Below are 18740 nucleotides of genomic sequence, written 5' to 3'. Positions count from 1 at the left end.
ATGTAATTTAGAAAATCATTATTATCTTATGGTAATAGAAATCAAAGAGTCAGTACATATGTACTTTGGTAAGCAGCAAAGTTCAATGGTGCACACGTTTCTGGCATATTCAGGGGTATTACTATTACCCAGACGGTAATGTGTCTTTCTGTGTCCCAAGTTCCCTCATAGCTGCCTTAGCAACTGAATGCGCTGATTTGGCGTCATTCATAGGGCGTCATGGGTAGTGCTTGAATTGACATTCAAACAGCAGCAATGACGTCTACAACAACTTTTTTTCTCAAAAAATGTGCTGCTGATATAGTTTATACTTAAAAATCGAGTTCTAATCATAATTAATGCCTAATAATCGTATTAGTAAAATGCTTAACAACGCTCATTATTTTAAAGTGCTGATGAATTTGTACATTGTCGATTTGCATAGTATACCAGTAGGCCAATTCAGTTAGTATACCAGTAGGCCAATTCAGTTAGTATACCAGTAGGCCAATTCAGTTAGTATACCAGTAGGCCAATTCACTTAGTATACCAGTAGGCCAATTCAGTTAGTATACCAGTAGGCCTACTCGCATAGTGTACCAGTAGGCCAATTCAGTTAGTATACCAGTAGGCCAATTCAGTTAGTATACCAGTAGGCCAATTCAGTTAGTATACCAGTAGGCCAATTCAGTTAGTATACCAGTAGGCCTACTCGCATAGTGTACCAGTAGGCCAATTCAGTTAGTATACCAGTAGGCCAATTCACTTAGTATACCAGTAGGCCAATTCAGTTAGTATACCAGTAGGCCTACTCGCATAGTGTACCAGTAGGCCAATTCAGTTAGTATACCTGTAGGCTAATTCAGTTAGTATACCAGTAGGCCAATTCACTTAGTATACCAGTAGGCCTATTCAGTTAGTATACCAGTAGGCCAATTCACTTAGTATACCAGTAGGCCAATTCAGTTAGTATACCAGTAGGCCAATTCACTTAGTATACCAGTAGGCCAATTCAGTTAGTATACCAGTAGGCCAATTCAGTTAGTATACCAGTAGGCCAATTCAGTTAGTATACCAGTAGGCCAATTCAGTTAGTATACCAGTAGGCCTACTCGCATAGTGTACCAGTAGGCCAATTCAGTTAGTATACCAGTAGGCCTACTTGCATAGTGTACCAGTAAGCGGACAAAAAAATACGAAGCATCTATTGTACAATTACAGGCTACTAAAGATCAATTAAAAGATGAATTAAAAGATGAATTAAAAGATGAATTAAAAGATGAATTAAAAGATGAATTAAAAGATGAATTAAAAGATGAATTAAAAGATGAATTAAAAGATGAATTAAAAGATGAATTAAAAGATGAATTAAAAGATGAATTAAAAGATGAATTAAAAGATGAATTAAAAGATGAATTAAAAGATGAATTAAAAGATGAATTAAAAGATGAATTAAAAGATAAATAAAAAGATGAATTAAAAGATGAATTAAAAGATGAATTAAAAGATGAATTAAAAGATGAATTAAAAGATGAATTAAAAGTTCACTTAAAAGATAAATTAAAAGATGAATAAAAAGATCAATTAAAAGATCAATTAAAAGATAAATAAAAAGATGAATTAAAAGATGAATTAAAAGATGAATTAAAAGATGAATTAAAAGATGAATTAAAAGATGAATTAAAAGTTCACTTAAAAGATGAATTAAAAGATGAATAAAAAGATCAATTAATAGATCAATTAAAAGATCAATTAAAAGATCAATTAAAAGATCAATTAAAAGATCAATTAAAAGATCAATTAAAAGATCAATTAAAAGATCAATTAAAAGATCAATTAAAAGATCAATTAAAAGATCAATTAAACATGTACTGCTCTCTATCTTCCACAGCTGTGAGAGTTTTACTAACAATAAAACGTCTTTAAGACTAAACTTTCTTGTTTTCCTTTTGTATTCTTTTATTGCCGTCTCTTTGTGTCCAACACGAATATTTACATAAAACTTGAATCCAGCGGGCACGCAGTGGTAAAAGAAACGTTTAAATAAAATCTTTTATTATTGAGTCTGCTCTGTGAAAATGACAACAACAACGACATTTAGAGATGTTTTGAAACAGCTGGCAGCTGCACTACATGACGTAAAAACTTGCTGTTGACATAAATTCTGCGCGCAGCTGTTGAAATGAAAAATCGTTACTTTAGTATATTTTGTTACGCAAATACAATATCAGCGTAACTGGATATGATCTACGAATGTTATCTGTGTGTAGGGGCCTAATTTGATCCATATGTAAAAGTTCTTTAAACAGTGTTTTACTCTGATAAAGAGGGGCTTATAAAACACATCATTGTTCACAAATTTTGTAAAGAATTCAGTTCAGCTAAAACATTTGTCTATGCTTTTACTTTCTCGTATATACGAAGTATAGAGAAAGTATTGTAATCGTGCACAAAAATAACATGAAATTTTGACAGTTTTCACCGTTTTACTCCTCAGTCCTTCATCACATCCGGAGTATAGAGGACTTATTTTAATCAGGCAAAAATTATAAATACAAATATATAAACGTTTTGGCGTTTTATGCGATATCGAGTAGTAAAAACTGGACTTTGCAATTCTGTCCGTATGTCTGTGCGTCTGTCTGTGTGTCTGTGTGTAAACACGATAACTTGAGTACCGTTACAGCTAGGTTGATGAAATTTCATATATACGTATTTTATCAAAATCGTAGACACTGATAAACGTTTGAGCGATTTCCGATTACCGGAAGTTGTACTTTTTCTACTTTGAATTTTTCAAAAGCCTATAAGTTGCGTACTATTTTAGATAGATGCATGAAATTTCACACGTATGTAAAAGATCTAATTCTCTACCTTCTGTCAAATTTTGAGTAATTTCAGTTTGACCGGAAGTACTAATTTACGCTATTTCCGATTTCTCAAAAAACGCATGTAAATTTATAAAGTACTAATAATATCCCGCACTTTTATACACATTTTATTAGGCGTTCACTTGGTGTGGGACGTAGTGGTCTAGCGGTAGAGAGCTGGACTGCTAGCCCGTTAGTCTCGAGTTCGAATCCGGGTTCAAGTCAGAAGACCGTCCCTGAGTCCACCCAACTCTGATGGGTACCTAACTCCTGTTAGGGAAAGTTAAGGCGGCTGGGCATAGTGCTGACCACACTATCTCTTCATATGCCGAGGTCACAGAAACAAGTTAACTCCAGTTCACTTGCCCCATAGACTTTCAGGTTTAAAAGGGAAACTTTACACTTGGTGTGCAATTCTTTTTTTTACGAGATTCTATTCTATTATGAAAAGTTTAAGTAATTAAAAATGGATAACAAATATTGTCTATGTCCTGAGTTGCCATCCCTCGTAATTGTATATTAGAATATTCGAGAAAGTTTAGGGGAGATCACTCCCGGTTTATTTAACGATAGGGTTGCTTGTCCATCACAAGAAAATCATTTGTATTATCTTAGCTCTTCGTCTAGCGAACCAAACTCTACGCTACACAGAATGCTACAGCAGTTGTTAACAATTGTATGAACATTGATAAACCAGAGAGTACCACAATAATGTGTTTTAAAGTTATCATCTTGATTAAACTCTATTCTTTATTCATGAAATATATACATTAGTGGATGAATAAATTAGTTCCGCGTCGAACGGAATAATAGTCTCTAACTCAGTATGTGCCCTATATAATGTTTCTGTTTGTGGATCGATATAGTCCAGTATCAAATGAATACAATGGTCTCTAACTCAGTATGTGCCCTATATAATGTTTCTGTTGGTGGAACGATATAGTCCAGTATCAAATGAATACAATGGTCCCTAACTCAGTATGTGCCCTATATAATGTTTCTGTTTGTGAATCGATATAGTCCAGTATCAAACGATACAATGGTCTCTAACTCAGTATGTGCCCTATATAATGTTTCTGTTTGTGGATCGATATAGTCCAGTATCGAACGATACAATGGTCTCTAACTCAGTATGTGCCCTATATAATGTTTCTGTTTGTGGATCGATACAGTCCAGTATCGAACGATACAATGGTCCCTAACTCAGTATGTGCCCTATATAATGTTTCTGTTTGTGGATCGATATAGTCCAGTATCAAACGATACAATGGTCTCTAACTCACTATGTGCCCTGTGTAATGTTTCTGTTTGTGGATCTATATAGTCCAGTATCGAACGATACAATGGTCTCTAACTCACTATGTGCCCTATATAATGTTTCTGTTTGTGGATCGATATAGTCCAGTATCGAAAGATACAATGGTCTCTAACTCACTATGTGCCCTATATAATGTTTCTGTTTGTGGATCGATATAGTCCAGTATCGAACGATACAATGGTCTCTAACTCAGTATGTGCCCTATATAATGTTTCTGTTTGTGGATCGATATAGTCCAGTATCGAAAGATACAATGGTCTCTAACTCAGTATGTGCCCTATATAATGTTTCTGTTTGTGGATCGATATAGTCCAGTATCGAAAGATACAATGGTCTCTAACTCAGTATGTGCCCTATATAATGTTTCTGTTTGTGGATCGATATAGTCCAGTATCGAAAGATACAATGGTCTCTAACTCACTATGTGCCCTATATAATGTTTCTGTTTGTGGATCGATATAGTCCAGTATCGAACGATACAATGGTCTCTAACTCAGTATGTGCCCTATATAATGTTTCTGTTTGTGGATCGATATAGTCCAGTATCGAAAGATACAATGGTCTCTAACTCAGTATGCGCCCTATATATTGTTTCTGTTTGTGGATCGATATAGTCCAGTATCAAACGATACAATGGTCTCTAACTCAGTATGTGCCCTATATAATGTTTCTGTTTGTGGATCGATATAGTCCAGAGTGATAATATTTTGAGTATGGTGAAATCTAGGACACCAGTGGAAACCTCGTATCTTATTAGAATGTGTAGTATTGTAGAATGTATTCGATATTCTCTACGGCCAAGTGTAGCATTGTTGAATGTATTCGATAATCTCTAAGGCCATTTGGTACGACTGGTTTTGGGTTGTAGGTCCAACCACAGCCTACGTGTGTCGATGTAGGCCTACCCAATACCACCATTATGATGAAATAACTGTCCCAGGCTTTGACTCTTAGAGAGGTATAATCTACAGTTACGATACAAAATAAACCGGGAGTGATCTCCCTTAAACTTTGTATATATATATACATATAAAAAACTACGGGGGATGGCAACTCGGGATATGGACATGATTTTTAATCCATTTTAAACTACTTAAACTTTTTATAATAGAATAGAATCTCGTAGAAAAAAGAATTGCACACCAAGTGAACGCCAAACAAAATGTGCATAATAGTGCGGAATATTATTAGTACTTTATAAATTCAGATGCATTTTTTGAGAAATAGGAAATAGCGTAAATTACTACTTCCGGTCAACGGAAATTACTCAAAATTTGAATGAAGGTAGAGAATTATATCAATTACGTACATGTGAAATTTCATGTAAATATCTGAAAGAGTAGGCTACTCAAGTTATAGGCTTTTGAAAAATTCAAAGTAAAAAAGTCCCACTTCCGGTTATTGGAAAAGTTGATACCGATCTACAAATTTGATATAATACTTATATATGAAATTTCATCAACCTAGCTGTAACGGTACTCCGGTTATCGTGTTTACAGACAGACATACATGCACACACACACACACACACACACACACACACACACACACACACACAGAGAGACATACGGACAAGATTGCAAAATTATGTTTTTCCGTATCAGTGAGGTGTAAAACGTCGAGATTTGCAAAAAATCTCAATTTTTTTTTTTTTGCACGATTACAATACTTTCTCTATACTCTGTATATACGAGAAAGTAAAAAAATGTAAATGATAATAGTTACGACAACAAACGATTTACTTTTATCGTAAAATTTTATTATCCCAAAAAAGTAACAATTAAAACAGAATATTGTTTCTATATTAAAAAGATATGAATACACATCTGAAGTAATTAGGAAAAAAAAACTCAGTTTATCAATTACTTGATTATGACTAATAAAAAATAAATAATAACACAACAATAGTAAATGTTTTTACAAGAACACATTCAACTAAAGTCAAATATTTTTTATAAAGTTTACGAGCGTCGTAAATCCATGCCCAGACTGTGAGTAAGACAGGTAAACGTCACAATAACTTTTTTTTTCAGCCAGGATTTCCTTTGGTTTTAAAACCATCTGTGGAAAAAATTATTCATAACAGTTAATTAAAAAGGTACAACAAATTTGCATTGTAATACAACTGGTATAACTATTTAATGTTAATGAAGTACATGCGCTTTATCCTTTCGTTTTAATTTCCAAAATTTGTTAGCATAGTATGAATAGATTACTTGTGAGAGATTAAATCAACTGATTTGCGGGTAATTTTATTCGTTTCTAGGTTGTATGCGCCCTTGTTTTCAAAAACACTAATTGAGACTTTAACCCTACCTCCTGCACTAATTAAACAGACGTTGACCCTACCTCCGGCTTTAATTAGAGACTTTGACCCTACCTCCTGCACTAATTAAACAGACGTTGACCCTACCTCCGGCACTAATTAGAGACTTTGACCCTACCTCCGGCACTAATTAAACAGACGTTGACCCTACCTCCTGCGACCAAATCCGAAGAACCCTCGGCGACCTCCGCTGGAGCTGTGAAGAGAAGGCTGTAATTTAGACACCACTCAGAAAAATTTACAACACCACTTACACACACACACACACACACACACACACAAGCAATAAACACAAGAACACACACATAAACAAAAGCACCCACATATACTCACAAGTACACACACAGGAAGATTAACAATATTTTTTTTAAAACACTAAATAAAACGTAGAATATTGAATGGCTAAGGTGAAATGTATTTAAGATTAAGATAAATGTTTAGGGTTTGAGAGGTGAAAAGGAATTTAGTCAGGGAGTGATAACTTCACTCTGGTGAGATCAGCCACATCTGTGATTAATATGAGATCAATATGTGTTTAATAGTATCAATAAGTGATCAACATGTAATCAATAATAGACAGATTGGTATTAATATTGGATCAATATGGGATCAATATGGGATCAATATGGGATCAATATGATCTTTTCCCTTTTGTGCTCAAGACAAATGGGGCAGATGAAGTAGAGTTCATCTGTTTCAACAACCTCGCCATGGGAGGGTATAAATAAATCAGCACTGTGCCTAGCCGCCTATATTTCCCTAACGTGAGTCAAGTACCCATGGGAGTTAGGCTGAAGCTAAGGATCCCAACTCGAGACGTTCGGCTTAGTAGCTGTTAGCTCTACCATTCGACCATGCCGTCCCCAAAAATGATCAAATTGTGATCAACATATTATCAATATCTTATCAATATATTATCAATATTTCATCAATATGGAAACGCTTTACATGCACGGATGCACATTTCGTAATTGTATCGCTTTGATACTGTTTTCTTTTTAAAACAATTCCATTTACTCAATGTTTATTCTATTATATGCTAAAACATTGTGGTCCTATTTTCGCATATTTTGGCATATCAAGGGATAGTTTGGTCAGTTATATGCCCAGCTGCCTTTACTTTCCCGTACTAAAGCCAGGTACCCATTTGAGCTGCGTTAGCTCAAGGACCCTAGCCCGCGAACCGAACTCAAGATATGCGAAAAAATCAACGTCTAAATTTTGCATAATTACAAGTTTTTATTTAACCTGCTCAATCTGTCGTCGTAGATCAAAACTGCCGAGTGAAATTTTGAGCACCTTTAGCTGACAGATTCGTTTCTCACTTTAAATTTGAATTGATTGGATGGCTATTTTATAAATTAATTAAGATTTTCTGAAATTAGTAGACAGAAATACTACTATTTCGCACATGTACACGCACATTATCATGTTCAATTAGTGCTAAATAGTTTTTAGTCATGGTACTCTATTTAATAAAAGTTTTAAAGTACTGAAAAATTAGTAAAGGCAGTGGCGTCGCTATGTCGAGGGTCACCCGGTGCGGCATATATATATATATATATATATATATATATATATATATATATATATATATATATATATATATATATATATATATATATATATATATATATACATATATATAGGCCCTACATATTTTAAGTAATTATTTAATTACTTAAAATGTCACTTACTTAGATTTGCTGCCATTACGTGCTGTGGAAAAATTCAGTAAAAGTTACTTCATTGTTACACGCGTGACAGTAAAGATAGCTTAATCTGACTAAATATAATTATGAAAGTAATATCGTATCAAATGACGTTAGTGGCTATTTAAGTTTATCATTCAACTAACACGTAAAGTTTAATCTTTACTTACATCTACTTTTTGACTTGCGTTTGGTGGTCTTGGTGGTAGTGGCTGTAGTGGTTGTGGTGGTGGTTGTCGGGGTGGTTGTGGTGGTTGTCGGGGTGGTTGTGGTGGTGGTTGTCGGGGTGGTTGTTGTGGTTGTTGGGGTGGTTGTGGTGGTGGTTGTCGGAGTGGTTGTGGTGGTTGTTGGGGTGGTTGTGGTGGTTGTCGGAGTGGTTGTGGTGGTTGTTGGGGTGGTTGTGGTGGTTGTTGGTGTAGTTGTGGTGGTGGTTGTCGGGGTGGTTGTGGTGGTTGTTGGGGTGGTTGTGGTGGTTGTTGGAGTGGTTGTGGTGGTTGTTGGGGTGGTTGTGGTGGTTGTTGGGGTGGTTGTGGTAGTTGTTGGAGTGGTTGTGGTGGTTGTCGGGGTGGTTGTGGTGGTTGTTGGGGTGGTTGTGGTGGTTGTTGGAGTGGTTGTGGTGGTTGTCGGGGTGGTTGTGGTAGTTGTTGGAGTGGTTGTGGTGGTGGTTGTCGGAGTGGTTATGGTGGTTGTCGGGGTGGTTGTGGTGGTTGTTGGGGTGGTTGTGGTAGTAGTTGTCGGGGTGGTTGTGGTGGTGGTTGTCGGGGTGGTTGTGGTGGTGGTTGTCGGGGTGGTTGTGGTGGTTGTGGTGGTGGTTGTGGTGTCAGTGGTGGTTGTGGTTGTCGGGGTGGTTGTGGTGGTGGTTGTCGGGGTGGTTGTGGTGGTTGTCGGGGTGGTTGTGGTGGTGGTTGACGGGGTGGTTGTGGTGGTTGTCGGGGTGGTTGTGGTGATTGTCGGGGTGGTTGTGGTGGTGGTTGTGGGGGTGGTTGTGGTTGTCGGGGTGGTTGTGGTGGTGGTTGTGGGGGTGGTTGTGGTGTCGGTGGTGGTTGTCGGGGTGGTTGTGGTGGTGGTTGTGGGGGTGGTTGTGGTGTCGGTGGTGGTTGTGGTTGTCGGGGTGGTTGTGGTGGTGGTTGTGGTGTCGGTGGTGGTTGTGGGGGTGGTTGTGGTGGTGGTGGTTGGTGTGGTTGTTGTGGTTGTGGTAGAAGTGGTTGTCGAGACCGTTGAAGTAGTTGGCGTTATCGGATCTAAATTTTGAAAATATAAAATAATTGATTTCCAAAGTATTCATTAATTAAGTAATTCGTTCAATCGTTCATTCGTTCAATCGCTTTTTCGTTCATTTGTTCATTCGTTCATTCCTATATTCCTTTCTTTCTTTCATTCCTTTATTCTGTTATTCCTTCACCCCTTCATTTCTTCAATTGTTGATTCCTCATTCGTTTATTCTTCATTGTCACACGATAAATTGCTAATTGGTTCACGTTAGTTTTTAATTTAAAAACAAACTTGCACATTACTTTTTTTTGACAACTTTATAATTAACAATCATAAACAGTTTATTATCTATTTCCTGTCATGATTTATATCTAAAGGTTTGCGTGATCGAGGCGTTTTACTCACCACAAACAACAAACCCAAATCCGTTTGTATCCGTAGCCCCATTCACACCAACGCTAGTTACAATGCATCCGCTTTGTGTGTAGGTATATAATATACAATTCCCCAGGGACACACAGTAGTCTTGGCAGCCCTAAATTAAAAGTAAAAAAATACAATGTACTTGTGTGTTTATATCTATGTTTATATCGCTGTATATATTGTTTATGTTGCTGTATATCTATGTTTATATCGCTGTATATATATATGTCTATGTTGCTGTATATCTATGTTTATATCGCTGTATATATATATATATATATATGTCTATGTTGCTGTCTGTCACCAGGAGTGGACTGAACCCCTGGTCAGTGGCGTAGGCAGGGGGGTTAGGGGGGGGTCATAACCCCCCCACCCCCCCATAGACCCCTCGGTATATATATATATATAAAGTATGAGGCGGGTGCAAATCGAAAGTTTGAGGGGGGGGGGTGGGGGTGGGATCGAAAGTTTGAGGGGGGGGGGGGGTGCAAATCAAAACTTTGTCCCCGGGTAAAAATTGGACCCCCCCCCCCCCTTGAGACGATCCTGGCTACGCCACTGCCCCTGGTGTACCGGATAAAATTCAGGTGGGCTCCAGGTAAAAAAAAACATCTCGGTGGGCTAAGGGAAAAAAATCCCGGTAGACTCTAGGAAATAAACCGGCAGTAATCTCCCCTAAACTTTCTTGAAAATTCTTATACAACACTACAGGGGATAGCAACTAGGGATATAGACGTGATTTTTAATCCATTTTAAATACTTAAACTTAAAAAAAAAATCTTAAAAAACGTTTTAATAACAAGCTTATATGTAATAATGCACTAAAAAGAAGAAAATAAATTATACACTACTATTTAAATAACGATAAAGAAAAGCGTGGTTCACTTTAGTTTCTAATATTTAGTTAATTTTTTTTTTAGCCAGTTTACATTCATTTTAAACAAAGCTGTGTGACAAGAAACTTTCTAAACCCAGATTGATGACTGTACAAAAGTTTATGATTTTTAAGGTAGTTCGACATGCATTATTGTTTATATGCGTTTCGAATGGTTTGGTGAGGAAAGAAAGCATAGCAATTGGCCTGTAGTTGTTAGGATCTTGGATGCTATCTTTTTTGTGTGGTGGTATTACCTTAGCAGGCTTAAACAGTGTATTTGTGTCTCTGTGTCTGTGTGTATAAAAGTTGAGAAAGTACCTGGGTAGTAGTGATTGTGCTAGGACCATTAGACTGAAGCGCTTTTGTGTACACAACACAGTCACCTGTAGAACCAAATCAATTTATATTTTAAAATCGGTTAGTCCTAGTCAGTGTTTCTTCCAAACTTTTTTCTCCGGGGGGGGGGGGGGGGGGCACTTGAAATTTTCGGGGGGAAGGGGGGTGGCGGTAGACTTTCTTCGGTGGGGAGGGGGCGGACACTGTTAAAAGTATATATTTTCTATATAAATTATATAAATTTCATTTCGTTCGGGGGGGGGGAGGGGAGGCGGTCGAATTTTTTCTGGGGGGCTTAGCCGCCCCCCCCCCCCCCGAAGAGATGCCTGGAAGAAACTCTGGTCCTAGTAGTGCCGGACATGAGTTATGTATTATTTACTGCTGTTGTTTGGTTTCATAATATAATCCCTAGCAGTGGCGTAGCCAGGAATTGGTCATGGGAGGGTTTCAAATATTTTTCCATATGTATAAAATCATATATATATATATATATATATATATATATATATATATATATATATATATATATATATATATATATATATATATATATATATATATATAGGGGTGTGAGTCCATGGTAGGGGTTATAACCCCCCTAACCCCCCTTGCCTACGCCACTGATCCCTAGATGGTTTTATAAACGAGCACCATTTCCAAGTCTGTCGTCCTTATTTTATTCATCCCCTTTTGGTGAATTTAATCTGTCCCCCTAAATAGTGTTTTCTCTTTGCCCTTAAACAAATCCAATATTTCGCCCTATGCAGTATTTTACTATCTAGTTAGTATGTTTTAATTAATTCACCACGATAAGTAACCTATATGTTAAGCATTAAAAACACACCACAAACTTTGCTTTAGTATGTTTTAAGAAATTCACCACGATAAGTAACCTATATGTTAAGCATTAAAAACACACCACACACTTTGCTTCCAATATAGATTATTCTAGTAATAGTTTACAATGACCAAAATTTACAAACAAAATATCAATAGCTTTTTAAACTAAAGTTTTAATTTCTACTTACTCAGCACACCAGCAGCGCTTAAAAGCAGCAGAAAGCCAGATAAAATTTTGAAATTGTAAGCCATTTCTAATTAGCACAGTAGGCTGGATTTCTGAAAACATCATTTTATTTCATTAATGAAATTATCATTGAATCAGCAAGAAAATGTGTACGTGGAGAACAGAGTTTATATATATATATATATATATATATATATATATATATATATATATATATATATATATATATATATATATATATATATCTGTATATACTTACCGAGCAGGAAGACTGAGCAGAAAGATTTTAACCTTCGCTGTTCAGCCTGCTCCAGATATTTTATACCTTTTTTCATTTCACTTCAGCTATTTCCTTGTCGACCAATCAAAACAAGAATAATTGCCAACGTGTCAAGGTAACCAATCAGATGAGCAGATGGGATACCAAAACAAAAAAGGACCAATGAAACTGTAAGGAATGTACAGGGACGGCTAGAATGTCTTTTTTGTGTGCCCAAATCAATAGACTCCACATTTCGATATAACTTTTCTATCGATTCAACTAAAAGTGTAGCCCCCCCCCCCTCTACTACTAGAGACAATGATAGGAGTTATACATAACCCTATGATTTGTGCTAATGCTCCAAGACTGGCTAACATTCGTTTCAAATCTAAAACAACTTTCTTTTTATAATTTCCTTATATTTATCATTGATTCTGACTATTCTATTAATGCCTTCTAGAATTAAAAAATTGCCACCCTTTTTATACACTTGTATAAAAGAATGCACATACACATACAAAATATCTTCGAATCCATTTTTGTCCTTGAGTTCTGGACAACATCAAGATGTGTTGCATGCATATTTTAATGGTTGGTTGATAGAGCAACCACTTGCTAGCCTAGAGATCTCGAGTTCAAAACTCGGGCACGCATCTGTCGAACCACGCTCTAGTGGGAAAATATACGCGATCACAGAAACAGATAAACTCTACTTCATCTTTACCAGCGCACGTTCTGGTGTAAAGCATAACGGGAAAGAAGTGCAAGATGGGTCAGAGATGGGGATTTTCTTTCAACAAACATTTCCAGATAAACTATTTTGTTTGAAAACGAAGGTATCTTCATCTATCTCAAAAAAGCTTGCACACTGAGGAAGGCAAGAAAAACATCAATTAAAACTAAATAAAAAGATTTGCCTCATAGATTTTTTTAAAGTAAGCCTAAAGCGATTTGTGTTTTGTGCTTTGTAGACATTGCGAAATATTTTTGTTTAAAATGTGACACAAATATTTGTGAAAGATATTAAAGTACAGAAAAGTGCAGTGTGTTTTAATATTTGAATACAGATTTACAGCTTGTAGGGCAGCTTATACAATCCCCACCTCTCACCACAATCTCCCACCTCTTCCCAAAATCCCCCACCTCTCCCCACAATCTCCCACCTCTCCCCAAAATATCCCACCTCTCCCCACCTCTCTCCACAATCTCCCACCTCTCCCCAAAATCTCCCACCTCTCCATACCTCTCGCCACAATCTGCCACCCCTCTCTACCATCTCCAAACAATCTCCCACCTCTCACCACCCTCCCCCTCTCCTCACAATCTACCACCCCTCCACACTATCCCACCTCCCTCCGCAGTGTGCTTAGAATCGCAATCCCTACCCCTGTCCCCAATTCTACCACAATCACTCACCTCAATGTTCACTCCCCCCACCCTCTACCCAAAGTATCGCCATCCTTTTTTCATATATATACCACCCTCCCCCACCCTCTCCACACACTTTCCCTCTCCCGCTTATATTTTCCACAATCCCACCTACCTCCCCACCTCTCGCATTCTCCCCAATGTTTTCTCACATACCTCAACTCTACTACCCTCCATCACCTCACCCACCACCATCCCCTGTCCAGCCTCTCTTCACCCTCCCCTCCTTTCCCATATTTTTTTCTTCCCCCCAGACCTCCTTATCCCCTCCCCAAATATATATCGCCATCCAGTCTCTCTCTTCAACCACCCTCTACCTACCACCCTCTTCAACCACCCTCTCCAACCACCCTCTCCAACCACCCTCTCCAACCACCCTCTCCAACCACCCTCTACCTATCACCCTCTCCAACCACCCAGTGTAATTCGAATATCGTAGTGAAAAGTTAATCAAGTATCGTTTTGAAATGTTATTAAGTATCGTTTTGAAAGGTTATCAAGTATCGTTTTGAAAGAATGAGCAAGTGTCGTTTTGAAAGGTTATCAAGTATCGTTTTGAGTGGTTAATTTAGTATCGTTTTGAAAGGTTATCAAGTATCGTTTTGAAAGGTTATCAAGTATCGTTTTGAAAGGTCATGAAGTATCGTTTTGAAAGGTTATCAAGTATCGTTTTGAAAGGTTATCAAGTATCGTTTTGAAAGGTTATCAAGTATCGTTTTGAAAGGTTATCAAGTATCGTTTTGAAAGGTTATCAAGTATCGTTTTGAAAGGTTATCAAGTATCGTTTTGAAAGGTTATCAAGTATCGTTTTGAAAGGTTATCAAGTATCGTTTTGAAAGGTTATCAAGTATTTGACCACGTATATTAGTGCAGGGTTAAATAACTATAGTACTGAGGGGATAACAAAAAAGTATAGTCTTGAAAGGCTTTTTCTCTTCTTCGTTCTTAATTGTAATATTTGAATGGAATTTTTACCAACAAAATTAAATATTACTTCTCAACATGTTATGCGCTGCATGGCTCATTGACTCCGAGTCCAGCCTGCTTTTGCTTTTGTTTTTATTCTCTCCCTTAGCCTTTGCCCGAGCATGAATAAAATACGAGATTTGTTGCTGTCAAGCCTCATCTCCCAGTGGGTTCCTCTTCTTTCTTCTTCTTCTTCGTTCTTAATTATTAGTGTTGAAGGGGATCGAGATTTATCTGCCAGTGGGTTTGAACTCGAGACTTTGTTCGAATTTATCAACCATGAACTTTTGCCGACTCGACCACGCCTTCAACACAATTATGCGTTACGTGTCAACTGGTTATGCGCCATTGAGGCCATTGACTCCGATTTCAGCCTGCTTTTCTTTTTAACACGTTTTTATTAACTCAGCTTCGCGTGGATGTGTTTGTTGTTAAAATTGACATCGAAAATTAGCCCACTTCTGATTGCTCTATAGATCTGAAATTTGGCATGCAGGTTACTTTCGCCTAACAATTTCAGATGCAATCATAAAAACTAGCAATTAGAGACCGTAATTAGCTTAATTTAATTACGACCAAAGGACCATAAAATTGAGGACATGATTTCTAAAGATACCGACAAGACTGGAGGCTTGTTGACACAGTTACTTCGGCCCCAATCGATGTGAGCGCGCTGGCCGTGATCGTATAGTGGTTAGTACTTCGCGTTGTGGCCGCGACAACCCAGGTTCGAATCCTGGTCGCTCAAGATTTTTTTAGTCCGTGTATTTATAAACACTTAGTCAATTCATACTTAATCAAGTCATTAGATAAAGTAGAAAATAAACTATATAAAAAACTTTTTTAAAAAACACGTTTTTCATGTGTAGCAACGGACTAAAAAGGAGAAAATAAAATACTTAAAAAAAACTTTTTAAAAAACCACGTTTTTCTTGTGGACTAAAAAGTAGAAAATAACTATTTACATACATTTGATGACAAAAAACGTGGGTCGGGCAGATGGGTCGGGAAATTTGATGGTGAACGTACCCACGTTTTTTGTCATCAAATGTATGTAAATAGTTATTTTCTACTTTTTAGTCCACAAGAAAAACGTGGTTTTTTAAAAAGTTTTTTTTAAGTATTTTATTTGGATTTGCTTCCATAGCCTTTGTCCAACCAAAAACAAACTACAAGGCAGCAGTTGTTTAATTTTGGAGTTGTCTCTCCTAGAAGAGTGGCTGTCCCCAGCTAACGAGCCTCATCTACCCGAGGCCCCAGTGGGTTCCAAGTTGGGACTCTTCGATTTAGTAAGTAACAATCTGTTATACCACGCCGACCCAAAGCGATTGGCTCATAATAAGTATCATATTTAGAGGCTCGTCAAGCATAATTTTAAAGATCTTGTTGAGAAACACATCAAATATCTTGTTGAGAAGCCCATCAAATATCTTGTTGAGAGGCCCATCAAATATCATGTTGAGAAGCCCATCAAATATCATGTTGAGAAGCCCATCAAATATCTTGTTGAGAGGCCCATCAAATATCATGTTGAGAAGCCCATCAAATATCTTGTTGAGAGGCCCATCAAATATCATGTTGAGAAGCCCATCAAATATCTTGTTGAGAGGCCCATCAAATATCATGTTGAGAAGCCCATCAAATATGTTGAGAGGCCCATGAAATATGTTGAGAGGCCCATCAAATATCATGTCGAGAAGCCCATCAAATATAATGTTGAGAAGCCCATCAAATATGTTGAGAAGCCCATCAAATATGTTGAGAAGCCCATCAAATATAATGTTGAGAAGCCCATCAAATATCATGTTGAGAAGCCCATCAAATATGTTGAGAAGCCCATCAAATATGCTGAGAAGCCCATCAAATATGTTGAGAGGCCCATCAAATACGTTGAGAAGCCCATCAAATATGTTGAGAAGCCCATCAAATATCACGTTGAGAGGCCCATCAAATATCATGTTGAGAAGCCCATCAAATATGTTGAGAAGCCCATCAAATATGTTGAGAGGCCCATCAAATATGTTGAGAAGCCCATCAAATATCATGTTGAGAAGCCCATCAAATATAATGTTGAGAAGCCCATCAAATATAATGTTGAGAAGCCCATCAAATATGCTGAGAAGCCCATCAAATATAATGTTGAGAAGCCCATCAAATATAATGTTGAGAAGCCCATCAAATATGCTGAGAAGCCCATCAAATATGTTGAGAGGCCCATCAAATATGTTGAGAAGCCCATCAAATATCACGTTGAGAGGCCCATCAAATATCATGTTGAGAAGCCCATCAAATATCATGTTGAGAAGCCCATCAAATATGTTGAGAAGCCCATCAAATATCATGTTGAGAGGCCCATCAAATATCATGGTGAGAAGCCCATCAAATCATGTAGCTGGGTTAAACAAATATGTTAACATGACCAACATACTTTATGTAATAATTTCTATCACGTGTCCTATAACACGCGTCATTTCTTCTTCTGCAAACAAGATGTTTCTCTTACTACGCAAGAAAATTGTAAAGGACAGCTGCGGTCTTTCTTCACAAGGTAAACAATCATCTGTAATTGTTATTCAATAAACCTTAACGACTCTTCGCAAACTACCTTGTTATTCAAAACCAGCCAACAACATTCTACAATATGATAATGATTCAACTATGAACTTAGGGCGTCCAAGAATAAACAAAATGTTTTTACATCATCTTTGGAGGAGGAACGTCTTTAATCACACCATCTTCATTCTCACTTTATTCAATCACTTTTGACATCAATAGCACGTGAAATCACAGGTCTTTAGTTCCCACCGTTACCACACCTACACTTCTTTAAACACAACTTTATTAGCATAATTCGCAGCCGTAAAACTAATCAAGCAATGTTAATAAAGTTAAAATTTGTCTTTGATAGATACATGATGAGAATACTTTTCTTCTAACCAACGTTTATATTTAGTGCTACTCAAGTTTATTTAATTGCTAACACAGAGGCTTATAGTCAGTTGTTTGATACGGGTTGCTTATAGTCAGTTATTGATACGGGTTGCTTATAGTCAGTTATTGATACATGTTGCTTATAGTCAGTTATTTATACGGGTTGCTTATAATCAGTTATTGATAGATGTTGCTTATAGTCAGTTATTTATACGGGTTGCTTATAGTTAGTTGTTGATACGAGTAGCTAACAAAGAAAATGTGTTGTATTATTTTTATCGTTAAATGATTTCTGTTGGCTTAGGGATTGTTATGCATTGAATGTTGGCTTAGGGATTGTTATGCAATGATTGCTTGCTTAGTGATTGCTATGCAATGATTGTTGGCTTAGGGATTGTTATGCAATGATTGTTGGCTTAAAGATTGTTATGCATTGATTGTTGGTTTAGGGATTGTTATGCAATGATTGTTGGCTTAGGGATTGTTATGCAATGATTGTTGGCTTAGTGATTACTAATAACGTTAACGATTTACTCAGTCAGCCGTACCAAAACAAAGCCATATGGTCTTTGTTGACGTTAGTTGACCGTATTTCAAACCTTTAGATCTATTAAACCTATTCGAATTTGATCCACGACTAAACTGAGACTAGAGACCTAGCAGATAAAACAGCCATATATTTTAAAGTAAAACTTTTATCTCCTATTCAAGTATTGAATATGTAGTTTCGCAATACACACTCTCTTACCCCTACCCCTAAGCCCCACATCCCCAAACCTAAACTGTAGACCCCCACCCCATGAAACGATTTTCTTTAGTACTCTGTTGTGATGCTATTTGTAAGCCACACGTATACAACCGATCGATTCGATTTTCAAGTTAACTTTAATGATGCAATCCGACCCAAATTTCGTTGTTTAACTTTTTGGTTTTTATTATGGTGATAGTGAGTCAATGAAGACATTCTTTGATGAACAGATACTCACGAAATAACCAAAGTACTCGTCGCTATCATTACACAAACAGTGTAGACGGTATTTGTAGGGTGTAATCAATAAGATGAAGTAAAGTAA

The 18740-nt window shown here is 37.0% G+C and overlaps 2 protein-coding genes across 2 annotated transcripts; one reads left to right on the top strand and one right to left on the bottom strand.

Annotated features, from left to right (window-relative positions):
* Positions 1-5910: 5910 nt before the first annotated feature.
* LOC131929485 (mucin-2) lies at positions 5911-12386 on the bottom strand. Its single transcript, XM_059285728.1, has 8 exons — positions 12340-12386; positions 12082-12172; positions 11036-11100; positions 9823-9952; positions 8376-9446; positions 8191-8212; positions 6645-6689; positions 5911-6228 (listed from the first exon to the last, which is right to left on the bottom strand). The coding sequence occupies exons 2-8, from the start codon at positions 12143-12145 to the stop codon at positions 6219-6221; spliced, it is 1407 nt and encodes a 468-aa protein (XP_059141711.1). The 5' UTR covers positions 12146-12172; positions 12340-12386; the 3' UTR covers positions 5911-6218.
* Positions 12387-13110: 724 nt separating this feature from the next.
* Positions 13111-17150, top strand: LOC131929486 (putative serine/threonine-protein kinase kinX). Its single transcript, XM_059285729.1, has 2 exons — positions 13111-13114; positions 16117-17150. The coding sequence occupies exons 1-2, from the start codon at positions 13111-13113 to the stop codon at positions 17148-17150; spliced, it is 1038 nt and encodes a 345-aa protein (XP_059141712.1).
* The last annotated feature ends 1590 nt before the right edge of the window (positions 17151-18740 follow it).

This window comes from Physella acuta, unplaced genomic scaffold (genome assembly GCF_028476545.2).
Source record: "Physella acuta isolate Inbredline_101_S28 unplaced genomic scaffold, ASM2847654v3 ptg001640l, whole genome shotgun sequence".
NCBI lineage: Eukaryota > Metazoa > Mollusca > Gastropoda > Physidae > Physella > Physella acuta.
This window is presented reverse-complemented; position numbering and strand designations above follow the sequence as displayed.